The 18047-nt window shown below is 44.7% G+C and overlaps 1 protein-coding gene across 1 annotated transcript in view; it reads left to right on the forward strand.

Moving 5' to 3' along the window:
* Window positions 1–18047, forward strand: part of golga3 (golgin A3) — a 53015-nt gene that overhangs the window by 15708 nt on the left and 19260 nt on the right. Inside the window, 10 exon segments of the mRNA XM_033043944.1 lie at window positions 3685–3797; window positions 5501–6201; window positions 7623–7734; window positions 9344–9650; window positions 10528–10730; window positions 11362–11499; window positions 12995–13156; window positions 15150–15518; window positions 16418–16495; window positions 16615–16878. Of these exon segments, the coding sequence (XP_032899835.1) occupies window positions 3685–3797; window positions 5501–6201; window positions 7623–7734; window positions 9344–9650; window positions 10528–10730; window positions 11362–11499; window positions 12995–13156; window positions 15150–15518; window positions 16418–16495; window positions 16615–16878 (2447 nt within the window).

The following is an 18047-nucleotide window of genomic DNA, read 5'->3' on the forward strand; positions in this document are numbered from 1 at the left end:
ACTCCATTGTGAGAGGTACGGACAGGGGTTTCTGCGGCAACAGACGGGATGCGAGGATGGTGTGCTGCCTTCCTGGTGCCAGGATCCAGGATGTCACGGACAGAGTGCAGAAAATCCTCAAGGGCGAAGGTGAACATCCGGAAGTGGTAGTGCATGTCGGCACAAACGATGTCGGAAAGAAGGGGATGAATATTCTGCAGCGTGACTTTAGAGAGCTCGGAAAAATGCTGAAAAGCAGGACCTCCAGGGTTGTTATCTCCGGTTTGCTTCCAGTTCCTCGTGTTGGCGAGAGCAGGAACAGGGAGATACGGGACCTGAACGTGTGGCTGAGGAACTGGTGCATGGGGCAGGGATTTAGATTCTTAGATCACTGGGATCTGTTTTGGGGTAAGGGGGAACTGTACAAAAGGGACGGATTGCATCTTAACAGGTGTGGGACCAGCATTCTGGCAGGCAGGTTTGCCACTGCTACACGGGTGGTTTTAAACTGAATAAGGGGGGTGGGGTGTCGAATGGGCTAGTGGAGGATGGAGTTAAAGGGAAAGGGTTTCTTAAATGTGTGAGCGTAGAGACAGAGGGGTGTAAAATGAGGGTAGAAGCAATAGGTAGCAAGGTGAAAAGTAAAAGTGGCAGGCCGGAAAATCCAGGGCAAAAATCAAAAAGGGCCACTTTTCAACAAAATTGTATAAGGGGTAAGAGTGTTGTAAAAACAAGCCTGAAGGCTTTGTGTCTCAATGCAAGGAGCATTCGTAATAAGGTGGATGAGTTGAATGTGCAGATAGCTATTAATGACTATGATATAGTTGGGATCACGGAGACATGGCTCCAGGGTGACCAAGGCTGGGAGCTGAACATCCAGGGATATTCAATATTCAGGAGGGATAGAGAGAAAGGAAAAGGAGGTGGGGTAGCGTTGCTGATTAGAGAGGAGATTAACGCAATGGAAAGGAAGGACATTAGTTTGCAGGATGTGGAATCGGTATGGGTAGAGCTGCGAAACACTAAGGGGCAGAAAACGCTGGTGGGTGTTGTGTACAGGCCACCTAACAGTAGTAGTGAAGTTGGAGATGGTATCAAACAGGAAATTAGAAATGCGTGCGACAAAGGCAAAACTGTTATAATGGGTGACTTCAATCTACATATAGATTGGGTGAATCAAATTGGCAGGGGTGCTGAGGAAGAGGATTTTTTGGAATGTATGCGGGATAGTTATCTAAATCAACTTGTAGAGGAACCAACGAGAGAGCAGGCTATTTTAGACTGGGTATTGAGTAATGAGGAAGGGTTAGTTAGCAGTCTTGTTGTACGTGCCCCCTTGGGCAAGAGTGACCATAATATGGTTGAGTTCTTCATTAGGATGGAGAGTGACATTGTTAATTCAGAAACAATGGTTCTGAACTTAAAGAAAGGTAACTTTGAGGGTATGAGACGTGAATTGGCCAAGATTGACTGGCAATTAATTCTAAAAGGGTTGACGGTGGATATGCAATGGAAGACATTTAAAGACTGCATGGATGAACTACAAAAATTGTTCATCCCAGTTTGGCAAAAGAATAAATCAGGGAAGGTAGTGCATCCGTGGATAACAAGGGAAATCAGGGATAGTATCAAAGCGAAGGATGATGCGTACAAATTAGCCAGAAAAAGCAGCATACCGGAGGACTGGGAGAAATTCAGAGACCAGCAGAGGAGGACAAAGGGCTTAATTAGGAAAGGAAAAATAGATTATGAAAGAAAACTGGCAGGGAACATAAAAACTGACTGCAAAAGTTTTTATAGATATGTGAAAAGAAAGAGATTAGTTAAAACAAATGTAGGTCCCTTGCAGTCAGAAACGGGTGAGTTGATCATGGGGAACAAGGATATGGCGGACCAATTGAATAACTACTTTGGTTCTGTCTTCACTAAGGAAGACATAAATAATCTGCCGGAAATAGCAGGGGACCGCGGTTCAAAGGAGTTGGAGGAATTGAGTGAAATCCAGGTTAGCCGGGAAGTGGTGTTGGGTAAATTAAATGGATTAAAGGCCGATAAATCCCCAGGGCCAGATAGGCTGCATCCCAGAGTACTTAAGGAAGTAGCTCCAGAAATAGTGGATGCATTAGTAATAATCTTTCAAAACTCTTTAGATTCTGGAGTAGTTCCTGAGGATTGGCGGGTAGCAAACGTAACCCCACTTTTTAAGAAGGGAGGGAGAGAGAAAACGGGGAATTACAGACCAGTTAGTCTAACATCGGTAGTGGGGAAACTGCTAGAGTCAGTTATTAAAGATGGGATAGCAGCACATTTGGAAAGTGGTGAAATCATTGGACAAAGTCAGCATGGATTTACAAAAGGTAAATCATGTCTGACGAATCTTATAGAATTTTTCGAGGATGTAACTAGTAGCGTGGATAGGGGAGAACCAGTGGATGTGGTGTATCTGGACTTCCAGAAGGCTTTCGACAAGGTCCCACATAAGAGATTAGTTTACAAACTTAAAGCACACGGCATTGGGGGTTCAGTATTGATGTGGATAGAGAACTGGCTGGCAAACAGGAAGCAAAGAGTAGGAGTAAACGGGTCCTTTTCACAATGGCAGGCAGTGACTAGTGGGGTACCGCAAGGCTCAGTGCTGGGACCCCAGCTATTTACAATATATATTAATGATCTGGATGAGGGAATTGAAGGCAATATCTCCAAGTTTGCGGATGACACTAAGCTTGGGGGCAGTGTTAGCTGTGAGGAGGATGCTAGGAGACTGCAAGGTGACTTGGATAGGCTGGGTGAGTGGGCAAATGTTTGGCAGATGCAGTATAATGTGGATAAATGTGAGGTTATCCATTTTGGTGGCAAAAACATGAAAGCAGACTATTATCTAAATGGTGGCCGACTAGGAAAAGGGGAGATGCAGCGAGACCTGGGTGTCATGGTACACCAGTCATTGAAAGTGGGCATGCAGGTGCAGCGGGCAGTGAAGAAAGCGAATGGTATGTTAGCTTTCATAGCAAAAGGATTTGAGTATAGGAGCAGGGAGGTTCTACTGTAGTTGTACAGGGTCTTGGTGAGACCACACCTGGAGTTTGCGTACAGTTTTGGTCTCCAAATCTGAGGAAGGACATTATTGCCATAGAGGGAGTGCAGAGAAGGTTCACCAGACTGATTCCTGGGATGTCAGGACTGTCTTATGAAGAAAGACTGGATAGACTTGGTTTATACTCTCTAGAATTTAGGAGATTGAGAGGGGATCTTATAGAAACTTACAAAATTCTTAAGGGGTTGGACAGGCTAGATGCAGGAAGATTGCTCCCGATGTTGGGGAAGTCCAGGACAAGGGGTCACAGCTTAAGGATAAGGGGGAAATCCTTTAAAACCGAGATGAGGAGAACTTTTTTCACACAGAGAGTAGTGAATCTCTGGAACTCCCTGCCACAGAAGGTAGTCGAGGCCAGTTCATTGGCTATATTTAAGAGGGAGTTAGATGTGGCCCTTGTGGCTAAGGGGATCAGAGGGTATGGAGAGAAGGCAGGTACGGGATACTGAGTTGGATGATCAGCCATGATCATATTGAATGGCGGTGCAGGCTCGAAGGGCCGAATGGCCTACTCCTGCACCTAATTTCTATGTTTCTATGTTTCTATTGTATCTGATCTCCTGGGTTTAACGCAACCAAACCAATTGAAGTTGATTGTGTTTTGAATGCAGGTACTGTGGATCCATCCTTGAAAGAGCAGAATGAAGAACAGATACGGTCAAAGGCTCAGCGGCATCTTGAAGACCAGCTCAAACAGTACCGAGTGCAAAGGCACCAGCAAAGAGTGAGTACATCTGCAGGGAGACGGGCTGTGCGGTTTCCTGTTTGCTGGTAGAACCGCTGCCTCAGAGCCAGACACCCAGGTTCAATCCTGACCACGGGTGCTGTCTGTGTGGAGTTTGCATGTTCTCCCTGTTACTGCATGGATTTCCTTCAGGAGCTCCAGTTTCCACCCACCTCCCAGGGTTTGTAGGTTGATTGGCTCTGTAAATTGCCCCCAGTATGTAGGGAGTTGATGAGAAAGTGGGCTAACATCGAACTAGTGTGAAAGGGTGATCAATGTTCAACGTGGACTTGGTGGGCCGAAGGGCCTGTTTCCATGCTGTAAACATAGAAAATAGGTGCAGGAGTAGGCCATTCGGCCCTTCGAGCCTGCACCGCCATTCGATATGATCATGGCTGATCATCCAACTCAGTATCCCATCCCTGCCTTCTCTCCATACCCACTGATCCCTTTAGCCACAAGGGCCACATCTAACTCCCTCTTACATATAGCCAATGAACTGGCCTCAACTACCTACTGTGGCAGAGAATTCCACAGATTCACCACTCTCTGTGTAAAAAATGATATTCTCATCTCGGTCCTAAAAGACTTCCTTCTTATCCTTAAACTGTGACCCCTAGTTCTGGACTTCCCCAACATCGGGAATGATCTTCCTGCATCTAGCCTGTCCAACCCCTTAAGAATTTTGTAAGTTTCTATAAGATTAAACCTCAATCTTCTAAATTCTAGCATGTACAAGCCGAGGCTACCCAGTCTTTCTTCATATGAAAGTCCTGCCATCTCAGGAATCAGTCCGGTGAACCTTCTCTGTACTCCCTCTATGGAAAGAATGTATTTCCTAAACTCCTTGATTGTAATTCACATAAGTTGTAATAATGCAGTATTAACCTAGTTCATTTCGTCAACCTCAATGTTTTGACTTCAAGCCCCCCTCCATTTTGCAGTTGTACAGAACACGTGCAGTAATCTAAGGTCCAATTTGGGTGATTGTTGGAGACATTGCCACTGTTGGACCAGAGAGATCGAGTCACAAATGTGATCTAGGTTGTAACACTTAAAGCAGGGGTCAGCAACCTAAGGCCCCCAGGCTGAATGCGGCCCGTAACCCAAAATCATCCGGCCCACCGAGTGCCCCGAGCAGCGGCCGAGCGGCAAGCTCTGGCTGTACCGCATCCTGCGCAAAGCCGCCGGCACGGCCACACATCTTCTGTGAGCATGTTTAAGAAAGAACTGCAGATGCTGTAAAAATCGAAGGTAGACAAAAATGCTGGAGAAACTCAGCGGGTGAGACATGCAAGGATTGCATGAGGCTGCCTCACCCGCTGAGTTTCTCCAGCATTTTTGTCTACCTTCTGTGAACACGTGATTTGATGCCTGCCATCCGAGGAGGGATCCATGTGTACACGTGATAGATGTGGCCCGCCATCCGCTCACAGACATGCGTCCCGGCCCCTATGCAGAACAAGGTTGCCCACCCCTGACTTGAAGGAATTGTGACTACTTGAGTGCTAATGTCAAACTTCACAAATGGTTCCTAATCTTTGTTCCATTGTGCTAGTTGCAATTACTCTTAAAGTTTCTATTTTAGAGCGTGAGAATAATTAATATCTGATGGGCCTCACGTGTGTTTCACAGAACAAATAGTGTCTTGTCACTATTTGGGACCAGTTTTGTGTGACATTTTGCCTGTTTTTATTTTTCAGTCTAAAAAACCGACATCAAGAAATCAACTCTCCAGTACTTTGGACCCCGAGGTGATGTTCCATCCAGATGCCCTTCCACGTGCCAGCACCCTGGCTTTGACCAAGGAGTACACTTTCCTGAGGACCAGCGTTCCCCGAGGACCCAAAGTTGGCAGTCTTGGAATTCCCAACATTTCCAAAGATGAAAAGACTTCAAAGAGTTCCAGATCCAGCAAAATAAGGTCCCTTGCAGATTATAAAACTCAGAGTTCAGACACTGAAAGTGGTATTGGAAGATCTTCCAGCGCTGAAACATTGGGATCCCTGAAAGTAAATAGGACTGGTTCCTCTACATCTGTCATATCTGAATTCGGCTTTGCATCAGAAAGTGACAGATTAGAGATTTCATTGCACACAGAAGACAGCAGCTCTGAGGTGGATGGCTTTGAGCTTGGATCAAGGCTAGATGAGAATGAGAGTGATAGCTCTTCCTACAGCAGTGTTTCCACTGTGGCCCTCTACGGGACCGTGCCCTCGCTGCACGCACGGCAGAAAACCACCTACACAGTAGATGGACAAGAGATTTCATCGGAGGACCTGGGGCACTTCCCTTCCATCCGGGAGGTGCTGGCGGCAGCAGCAGCTGCAACAGCAGAGCATCGCAGTGAGATGCAGCAAGTGAATGGAGCAGTGCGCAGCCGAAGAGACAGCCTGTCCAGCAGGTACATAGAACTGAAGCAGCAGCAGCAGCACGCCAGAACAGGTCACTGGAGATTCACAAGTCCATCTTTGTTGCACTATTGAATGCTGTTTGTCCCTGATCAGTCTCATAGAGTCATAGAGTGTTGCAGCATGGCATCGGGCCCTTCGGTCCAACTTGTCCACACCAGCCATCACGTCCCAGCTACACTAGTCCCACCTGCCCGCGTTTGGTCCATATCCCTCCAAACCTGTCCTATTCATGTACCTGTCTAACTGTTTCTTAAATGTTGGGATAGCCCCAGCCTCCTCTGGCAGCTTGAGTTGTGAGTTCCACAGCTCCGTTCCACAGAGAGTTGTGAGTCGGTGGAATTGTCTGCCTCGGAGGGCAGTGGAGGCCAGTTCTCTGGATAATTTCAAGAGAGAGTTAGGTAGGGTTCTTAAAGATAGTGGAGTCAGGGGATATGGGGAGAAGGCAGGAACGGGGTACTGATTGTGGATGATCAGGCATGGTCACATTCAATGGCGGTGCTGGATCAAAGGGCCGAATGGCCTACTCCTGCACCTATTATCTATTGTCTTGTTCCATACACCCACCACCCTTTGGGTGAAAAGGTTACTATTAAATCTTTTCTCCTTCACCTTAAACCCATGTCCTCTAGTTCTTGATTCCCCTACTCTGGGGAAAGAGACTCTGTGCATCTAGCCGATCTATTCCCCTCATGATTTTATACACTCGTATACTCTCAACCAACGGCAACTTCTCTAGAGCATCGGAGATAGGACGTAGACCTGAGAAGTATTTAAAATTGTGGGAGGCATAGATGGGGTAGACAGCTCGAACCTTTCTTCTATTTTTAATGAAAGTCTGTCGAGTGGTAATTAAATAAAGACCGACACAAAAAGCTGGAGTAACTCAGCCGGTCAGACAGCATCTTTGGAGAAAAGGAATAGGTGACATTTCTTCCGACTGAGCGTCACGGGAAAGGGAAACGGAAACGAGAGATATAGGCGGTCATGTAGAGAGATATAGAACAAATGAAATATGTACAAAAAAGTAACGATGATAAAAGAAACGGGCCATTTTTAGCTGCATGTTAGGTGAAAACAAAATTAAATAATGTTGATTCAGGTGCATAGCCGATTTGTATTATACTTTGGGCGGGGGAATAATGCTATCGGCAAGACCAGTTAAGCCATTAATGGCTAGATTGAATTGTAATCAGTTTTGAAATTCGCACGGCATTCATTACTGATTTGGAAATGACTATTAACAAGAATGTTATTTTCATTAGTGAAGCAGATGAACCAGTTTCCTACAAAAATGTTGCAAAGTGCACATAATTTGCAGATGGTGCATGAATTACAGATCACAAGGGTTACTGTTCAGTGATACGACGTATATGTTTGCTCGGGTTAACTGTGTTGTCATTCTGTTCTGTAGTGTTTCCGTGGGAAGCTCCGTGATCGAATCACACGAGGACCTGATGCAGATTCTTAAAGAAAAAATGCGGCTCGAGGGTCAACTGGAAGCTCTCTCCTCTGAAGCTAATGAGGTGAAAATCATTACTTTTAATCTGTGCTTGGCATTGGGAGCAGAAAATATTCTGCTGGCAAAGATTACGGTAAAATTCACAACTGTAGACTTTGATTCGCTTCTTCCATGTTCATTTTACCCCTTGAACTCTTCACTGGTGTTTCCTTCTTAATGCAAACTATTGAATAATTTGATAAAGCTGGATTTCTTTGGTCTGTCTGATTTATTGTTGAATCGAGTAATGGAAAAATTAAATGGAAGTTGTTGCAGTTTTAAATCTCAAACTGTTCTTCAGATATCTTTTACACGCAGAGTGCTTGAACTACGAACACAAGTTCATACTCTTTGTTAAATTCATAAAAGCCTGCAATGACTGTCTCAAAGGTGCCGGGAACTGCAAATGCTAAACTTTTGAGGAAAACATAGTGCTGGAAGAACACAGCGGGTCAGGCAGCACCTGTGGAGGGAATGGACAGGCAATGTTTTGGGTCGGGACCTTTCTTTGGACCGCTGGATTAGGAAACGGCAAGCACATAATAGCAACATTTTACACTTTGACACTGCTGTTTCTTAGGCCCCCTTCGGTCATGGCTGACAATGGGTGTCTTCAGGGTGTTATTCCCTATGTTGAGGACGCCTGTGCGTGACTTTGTTTAACGTGGGGAGACTGGTGCACAGTCAGCCACCCCACGGTCCTTGACAGATCTGGGTCGGGATCCAGTGACATGGAGCCCAAGACGACCGTAGACTCTTTTCTGTTGCAGCCTTCATCCGCCTTCCCAGACGCTCCACTAAGGTCAGCCGTCGTCCTCCGCCTGTTCCACCGTTGAGGTCTTGCTTGGATTGCTCTTTGTCAGTGACCTCCCCCTCGACCTTACCGCCATGGGTGACCCTACCAGGAGCATATCTCCAGACGGCATCGCTCTCAGGATCTCAGGTCCACACAAGCTTCTCCATCACGACAAGGTGACAATCCACGGAGAATGCTGTGCATTAGTGGTATTATACATGGTATCTGGGGTTTAGGTTTATTATTGTCATGTGTACTGAGGTACAGTGAAAAGCTTTTGGCATGCCATTCAATTGGATCAAGTAATATTATACATACACGTCAAGCTCAAGAACTATTGTAGAGCAAAGGAATTGAGTCTGTCCATTCCCTCCACAGATGCGACCTGACCTGCAGAGTTCCTCCAACACTTTTGTTATGCTTATGTGACTTAAGGGCCTGTCCCACTTACGCGATTTTTTCGGCGACTTGCCGGCACCATCATAGTTGCAGCAGGTTGCCAAAAATTGACCTGTTATGACTGACGAGTGCTGGCAAGACGGCGGAAAAAATCAGGTAATTGGGACAGGCCCTTTAGTTTTGAGAATCACTGCTTATCTACAATAAGCAAAGAGTTAGATATTTGTGGCAGTACATTCTATCCATCTGTGGTTGGTACCTGCAAGGTTTAAATGTAAAATGTCCACCCTTTTGTTAGATATACTGGTGGAATTAAATTTTTCAAGGAGGTTGTATGTTCCTGCAGCTTTTCTGATGTTGGTGTCAATAATTACAGGCATTAAATGTTCCACGGTAAAGGATAAATAATAATCGTTGCCATTCTCTTTCCGGTTTGAAGGGTTTAAAGGAGAAGACGGAGCTTCAGGCCAAGTTAGCAGCTTTAAACGCCCAGCTGCAGGCACAGGATGAGCAGAGGGTGCTCAGTGATCAGAGGCAAAGCACGTTGACCTCTGAAGTGAGCACCTTGCGCCAGACGTCCTCCAGTCTAGAGCAGGCCATGTCTGAGCTTCAGACCAACCTGGAGGTCAAGAATGCCAGTCTAGCTGGTCTGAACACCGACCTGCAGGTGGCTGAGGTGCAGTACCAGAGACTGCTGGCGAAGGTTGAAGAAATGCAGCAGGCAATTCTGAGCAGAGATAACTCCGGTATGTTGTAAATGTGTGGGAAGGAACTGCAGATGTTGGTTTACACCGAAGATGGGCACAAAATGCTGGAGTAACTCAGCGGGACAGGAAGAATTTTTAGAGAGAAGGAATGGGTGACGTTTTGGGTCAAGACCCTTCTATAGATTGAAACTTCACCCATTTTGTGTCTATGCTGTTGTGAATGATAATTGTGCACTTAGCAGAATCAATGGTTGATTTGGGAGCCATAGTATTTTGTTCCATTTTACATTTTGTTTTAGCGTTCTGTAGAATCTTCCGACAGACATGACTGATACATGCATTCTAAATAACTTTGTCAATGTTCTGGGGTTCTGTTAAATTACCAGCATTTTAAAATTATTATTAGAATGCATGACAGGCCAGGCACCGCTGTGGAGAGGGGAAATGTTGTAAAAGGTTCACATTAGTAACCGTACTATATTAGTTGGGTTTAGAGACACAGCGCGGAAACAGGCCCTTGAGCCATTAAGTCCACGCCGACTATTGATCACTCATTCACACTAGTTCTGCGTTATCCTACTTGCCTTCTCCCCACCAACTAAGCACAATTTTAGAGGCCAATTAACCTTCAAACCTGCATGTCTTTGGGATAGGGGAGGAAACGAGCTCCTGGAACAAACCCACATGGTCGCGGAGAACGTGCAAACTCCACACAGACAACACACGAGGTTGGGATCAAACCTAGTCTGTGGCACTGTGCCACTAGTCATTTTGTTTTAGCTGAGTAATAATTTTATTTCCCCTCATCTAGTTCTATTATGAGTTCCTGTACATTGCATTTAAAAAAAAAATGTTTTCACAAAATGTTGTGAACTTGCCTCCGGCGTATCCAACTGCGGTTTGTATCTTGTTCCAGTTCAGGCTGTGCGGCAACAAATGGCCGTTCTACAGAACCAGTTGCTGCAGGCACAGCTGGAGCGTTCCACATTGAGCAGCCAGCTCAAGGCTTCCCGCTCTGAGATAACCTCCCTACAGCAGGTCAGGCAGTGGTACCAGCAGCAACTTACTGTGGCACAGGAGGCAAGGGTCCGCTTACAGAGTGACATGGCCAATGTGCAGGTATGGCACACACTTAATCTTACTGCATTGTGCATCTATTTTACATTCGGAGGAAATGTGTCCGAGAGAAATGGGCATGAGATGAGTTTCCAAGAACTTTCTGACAACACTTTGCAGATCACCATTCCCCAATTCCTTTTTATCGAGGAGTTTTATTCCAGCTTTAATATTGTCATGCGTATTGAGACAGTGAAAAGCTTTGTTTTACAAGCTATCCAAACAGATCAATAATACTGTACATAAATACAATCAAATCAAACTCAAGAACAACAGGTAGAGCAAAGGGAGTGAAAAATATAGTTCAAAAGCTTTGTTTTACAAGCTATCCAAACAGATCAATAATACTGTACATAAATACAATCAAATCAAACTCAAGAACAACAGTTAGAGCAAAGGGAGTGAAAAATATAGTTCACAGTATTGTAGCGTATCAGTTCCACAAAGTCCAATGTCCGCAATGGGGTGGAGGTGAATCGAACAGCACCCTAGCTTATGGAAGGACCGTTCAGAAGCTTGATACCTGAGGGGGGAAGGAAGCTGTTCCTGAGTTTGGTGGTAGAAGCTTCCAGGGTTAGTGCTGATCCACGATGTTTAAGGATGATTCACACGTGACTTTTTTTTAACACAACAGGCTGGTCACATGACTCATGCCGCAGTGCTGGAACACCTGAAGATTGAGAACGTGTCTTTGTCTCAGCAACTCTCGGAGACCCAGCAGAGATCCATCAAGGAAAAGGAGCGCATCGCAATCCACCTGCAAAATATTGAGGTAAGAACTAAAGACTTGATGATTCTGTAGAAATTGTGAGGGATGGAGTTACTTGCAGAGAGGATAACTTCCAAAGTTTACTGTGATCCTGCACTCCTGATAGAGATATATATATATATATATATATATATATATTTTTAAATGAGTGCATTACTGTGAAAGGTTGATTTGATTGATCCAACGGTACAGCTTGGAAATAGGTACTTAGCCCATCGAGCCCACGCTGTTCATCCATCTCCCCATTTACACTAGTTCTGTTATCCCACTTTCTCGTGTACTATCTACACACTTAATTGTAGGCCAATTAACCGACAAACCCGCACGTCTTTAAGATGTGGGAGGAAACCCAAGCAGTCACCGAAAACGTGCAAACTCCACACAGTACTCGATGTCAGGATCGAACCTGGTTTCTGACTCTCGGAAGTATCATGTTTGCACGGTTGATTTTGCTGAATAGAATCTAAAGGTTATTCCAACAGATAGCAATCAGATTTTTTAATGATGTAAAACCTCTTTTTAAAAAAATATTACAGCCTAAAGGGCCTGTCCCACTTACGCGACCTTTACAGGTGACTGCTGGCACCTGTGATAGGTCGCCGAAATTTTCAACATGTTGAAAATTCAGCAGCGACCAGAAAGACACTACAACTCTTTGGAGACCTCTCACGACCATACAGGTGACCCCTGGCGACATGTCACGGGTGGCCTCTCACGACCATTAGAGGTCTCCAAAGAGTTGTAGCGTCTTTCTGGTCGCCGCTGAATTTCCAACGTTGAAAATTTCGACGACCTATCACGGGTGCCGGCAGTCGCCTGTAAAGGTCAAGTAAGTGGGACAGGCCCTTTACAGTCTGGCAGAAAACATCCCCCTCAATAACAAATCATTGTGCAGTATGCTTGTAGCTGACCTTTCAACTTTTGTAAACTTGGGTCATTGAAATTCTCCTGCTTGCATCCTGATTTGCTGGTCCATATACCCACCACCTGATCTGTTAAAAGCAGTAATGTGGTGACCATTTTAATATGGTGACCATTTACCCCAAAATAAGGGATCTTAGCCAATCTCCTGTATAGCAACATTATCAAAGTCAGTCAATTTTATTCGTCACATGCACCTGAAGGTGCAGTGAAAATAATTTGCCAGCAGCGATACATTTAAAAAAAGAACGCACAATACACAATAGAATTTAACACAAACATCCAACACAGTATTCTTCACTGTGGTGGAAGGCAACAAAGTTCAGTCAGTCCTCCTCCATTCTGTTGGAGAATGGATTGTAAATGCTCTCCTACCCCCTTTGTGTTTTAAAGCTATCATGGCTGACAGAGCCTGGTGTTTGTCATTGTGCTGTAATCATTCTTGGATGATTTTGTATTTAAACCTCGGTTAATATAAACAGTTCCATGTAAAGTAGGATGCAGAAAATCTGCATTGCTAAGGCAGCGATTGATTGTGATTTATTTGGGTGTTTAAGTACAGTATGTCCCCCAATAGGTTGACATGTTGGACCAAGAGAAGGCTTTTCATCAGATCCAAGAGGCAAAAGCAATGGTGGAAGATGATCTGTCAAGGAAACTTGAAGAGTTTGAGGATGAGCGCGAGCATCTTCAAAAAATGGCCAATTCTGCCTCTGCGTTGGAACGAGAGCTCGAGGAGGTAAGGAGATACTTGTGCGTTAAAGTGGTTACTTCCTTTTGGGGAAAAGTGTGTTTGTCAAACAAAGGCAAGGATAATGTTTACACAGACTTTCACAGGATATTTGGCAAAGTGCCTTATAATATATTTACTTGAAAATTTAAAGCTTCCAGGCTTAAAACAACTGAGACTCCTGGATAAAACAAATTAACTACGAGGCGGAAAACAAGGTGAACAATTTTTGTTGCGGGGTAGAGAGGTGTATACAGTGGTGTTGGGGTCAATATTAGGACCATTTGCAGCTTTCTGTGATGGGACAATTGAAAGGCAGGATGGTTCAAGTTGGGGACCAAAATTCAGAAATGTGTTGAGGTAAATAGGAGCAGACCTTAGAAGGTCTTAGAGACTGGGGAAATAGACAGACATGTGACCAATTAAAAAATTTTACCCATTGAAGTGTCGCGAAACATTTTAGTGGGCAGAGAGTGGCTCGGCAATATGAAATGAGTGGAAAATTTGAACGTTTTAAAAATTCATTTTGGGATCACGGCATGGTTGGCATTATTGTCCATCCATCATTGCCCCTGAGATGATGATCACTGATGGATGCCTAGGAACAGGGCAGTCCATAGCGTGAAGCCATTGCCATAATAATGTTAGGTAAACTCTTCCTAGCATGGGGTTGCCCCTCGGTATGTGTACCTTATCAACGGCACGGGACCTACCCAACACAAAATGCTGGAGTAACTCAGCAGGTCAGGCAGCATCTCTAGAGAGAAGGAATAGGTGCCGTTCTGGGTTGAGACCCTTCTTCAGACTTGACTAAAGGTGTTGACTATCAGGTGTGTTTCCATTTTTCTCTTTTGTATGGCTTTGTAAGTATTGGATTAGTGTATAAATGTAAATAATTTGGTGTACATATGGAAATAGGTGTTTATAGCTGCTAAATTTGTATAAGATAATTCTAAGCAGTTGAATAAGGGGTGGGAATTAATAAGCTTTGGCTTCTTCCTGCTCCTTTCGGACACATGATTTCATTTATTTATAGATATTGTTTATGATACTTTATAAATATACTTGCTTTGTTTTTTGTTTTTTGTTTGCTGCTTCACATTTTATTCTTTTATTCTGTTCTAAATAAATAAATCTGAATAAATAAATAAATAAATGGATAGATAGATAAATAAATAAATAAATGGGGGGCCACCATTGCTTGATTAGCCTGGTGCCCTGTTCTCCCAATGTGGACAGCATTCCTCGAATATCTGTGAGATGGACTCTGTACGGTTGAATGGGCTTGAATATTCCATCTGGTTTTTATTCCTCGCGTTTCACCGCGCCCGTTATAGTACGACGGAGTGGCTTGCACGGGCATTTCAGAGGCCGTTTGAGAGATGACCACAAAGATAACTGTGGCTGGGTAATGATACAGATTGTTTTCATTGATGGACATTGGAGAACCTGATGGGTTGTTACAGCAATACAGTCATTTGTTTATCAGCACAAATGATTAGTTCAAGTTCTAGATTGTTAACTAAATTTAAATTTAATTAGTAAAATGTTGGGATTGTCAGACTAAATGTAGGGATTAATACTTTGGTTGTTTAACTTGCTAGACGGATGTGCTCATTTGGTGATTTATTAAAAATGTTGCATTTATTATTTTGTCACATGCCTATTGAGCAGCTGCAAATAAGAAATTAATTGTTCCGTTTTGGTACATATGACAATAAAAAAAATCTGACTTTTGAAGGTAGACAAAAATGCTGGAGAAACTCAGCGGGTGAGCCAGCATCTATGGAGTGAAGGAATAGATGACGTTTCTCTGAAGAAGGGTCTCAACCCGAAACGTCACCTATTCCTTTGCTCCATAGATGCTGCCTCACCTGCTGAGTTTCTCCAGCATTTTTTATCTACCTTTTTTTCTTTTTTCTTTTTTTTTTCAGCATCGGCAGTTCTTTCTTAAACACTTGACTTTTTGATATATTTTAAATATGTCCCCCCCCCCCTTCAGGTTAAGTTGACTTTGCATCAACGAGAGCTCCAACTAGAAAGCCTGCAACAGGAGCAAATGGATCTTCTGAGACAGCTTACTGACACCCAAGAGGCCTTTCACGTCAAGGACCAATCCTTGAACGGGTTGCAGGCGCGTTACGACGAGCTGGAGACCTGCCTAGCGGAGATTCAGACAGAAACAAATGCCAAAGATGATGCCATCCAGTTCTTGCAAAATGAGAAAATTGTCCTGGAAGCGGCCTTGCAAACCGGGAAGATGGATCAAGGAGCTCTGGAGGAAGGAGCCAAAAGGCTTGAGGAGGGAACGGAGATGGTGTCTGAAATACTCGAGCAACTGCGTCAAGAAATTGCCATCAAGACTGGGCAGGTAATTGAGATTTAGCGGCTCTGTGATAGCCATGTTTGTACAATTTCAGAAAGATTTTATCAAGCTTATCTTTTGAGAAGTAATTTATAACAAGTCGTCCCTTCCTCTATTTAATGGACTTTCAGGTGATATTTTTGGCCCTAGATTATTTGAAGATAGTAGATAAATTTGCCTGTCCTACAATAATTTATTTTTCATTGAACACTCCAAATGCGAGTCCAGCATTAGAAAGGAGGTTGCAGTAAGTTTGGGGGTGAGGCCGTAGAAGAATATGCACCAAAGCACCGATGAAAGTAGCTCTTCGGGTATCCAAGAGCTTGTCTGTATGTATTCTAGTCAGGTCTCGACCAACGTGGGTCAGAACCATGACTGAAAGTGTTGGATGAACTGCTTCACTGAAAGTGATGGATGGGAGGTCTGGAACAATTGACCCTGGAAGAGGGAAACTCTTTATTAGAGTTTGATTAGTAAGGGTGTCAAAGGTTAGGGGGAGAAGGCAGGAGAATGGGGTTGAGAGCGATAGACGGGTCAGCCATGAGTGAACGGCAGAGTAGACTCGATGGGCTGAATGGCCTAATTCTGCTCCTAGGACTTTTGAGTGGGCTTTCTTTGTTATAATCATACAGCATAGAACCAGGCCCTTCGGCCCAGCTCATCCATGCTGGCCTTTTTTGGTCATCTGCACCAATCCTATTTGCCCACATTAGTACCATATTCTTCTATGCATTGCATATCCACACGCATGTCTACATTTTTACTCGGTGATTGTGTGTGATTTTGTGTTGGAGACAACCAAGTCGCTGTGAATGCAATTTAGCATTTATTTTTAAAATCTGGATTATTGTCACATTAGTATTTTCTGCTGCACATTTGATCTGCAATTCATTTACTCTTTACAGGTGGAAAATATGCAACAAGAGAACGCCAGCTTTAAGAAACAGACGCAGAAACTGAAGGAACAGCTTGTCCAACAGAAGGTAAATGTTGTTGCAATTTGTAGGATGTAGTGCTGCCTGTCTCCCAATGTACACCGCTTCCTCTAATCCGAGGGGCCAGAACAACGATCTGTTTGGGCTAAAGGCACGTTTTCCTTCAGGTAATGGTGGAGGCGTATCGGCGTGATGCAAATTCGAAGGACCAGCTAATCAACGAGTTGAAATCGGTGAAGAAGAAGCTGGAGGTGGCGGTGAAGGAGCTGAAACAAGAAGTCGTCGCGCTGCAGACGGACAAAAGATCCGCACTGAACGAACATGTGCGATTGCAAAAGGAGATCTCCCGTGTCCACCAACAAATGACTGACCTGGAGAGCCAGCTTCAGTCGGCTCAGGAAGAACGTGACGAGCTCAACACTGAGCTACAGGTAAAGAGTCACCTGTCCATCTCAAAGTTGGACACACAGTGCTGGAGTAACTCAGCTGTTCAGGCAGCATCTCTGGAGAACATGAATAGGTGACGCTTCAAGTCGGGATCCTTTTTCAGACAAAGTGGTAGGCAGGGGAGGAGGAGAGAGAACTGGAGGCGTGAAAATGTCTCAAGACGTACAGGTTTGTAGATTAATTGGTTTCGGTAAAAATTGTAAATTGTTCCTACTGTGTAGGATAGTGCTAGTGTACAGGGATCGCTGGTCGGCGTGGACTCAGTGGGCCAAATGGGTGCTGTATCTCCAAACTAAAAGACCATTACAAATCAGAGACGGCAGCAGATAACCTCAGGCAAGGTGGTTCCTTGGTAGGCCAAGGTGTGATCTCCTGAGGGATACATTACTGTGGACTGGGTAAACGACTAGGGTGGAGGGGGCGGGGGGGGGGGGGGGGGGGGGGGGTGGTCAGAGAGGGAGGGGAGTGTTAGTAGAGGTTACTTAAAATTAGAGAATCCAAAGTTCATATCGCTGGGGTGTAAACTGCCCAAGCAAAATATGAAGTACTGTTCCTCCAATTTGCGTGTGACCTCACTCTGGCAATGGGGGAGGCCCAGGACAGAAAGGTGAGTGCGGGAATGGGAATTAAAAAGGCTGGCAACCGGGAGTTTGAGGAAGTTTGTTTTAGAGATACAACATGGAACAGATTCCAAATGTCCGATCAATTTTCAGCCGTTGGTGAAAAGGTTGGGAGCTGCTGCTTTAACATGTTTATCATTAAAACGAAGATAGACACAAAAAGCCGGAGTAACTCAGCAGGACAGGCAGCGAAGGAATGGGTGACGTTTTGGCTCGAGACCTTCAAAAAAAGAGAGAGAGAGAGAGAGAGAGAGAGAGAGAGTCAAAACATGGAGGGGACGGGGGGGGGGACACAATTTGTTTGGCGGCCGGGCGCGCATGTGCGCGCGCACACACACACACACACACACACACACACACACACACACGCACACACACACACACACACACACACACACACACACACACACACACACACACACACACACACACGAGGCTTCGGAGGCTCAATCCAGCGCTAAATGCAGCTCAACTCTGCCTGTCTCACCGGGTTAAGCTACAAGCCCTGACTGGACTGACGGGACACCAGCGCT

Source organism: Amblyraja radiata, chromosome 25, assembly GCF_010909765.2.
Source record: "Amblyraja radiata isolate CabotCenter1 chromosome 25, sAmbRad1.1.pri, whole genome shotgun sequence".
NCBI classification, from domain to species: Eukaryota; Metazoa; Chordata; class Chondrichthyes; order Rajiformes; family Rajidae; genus Amblyraja; species Amblyraja radiata.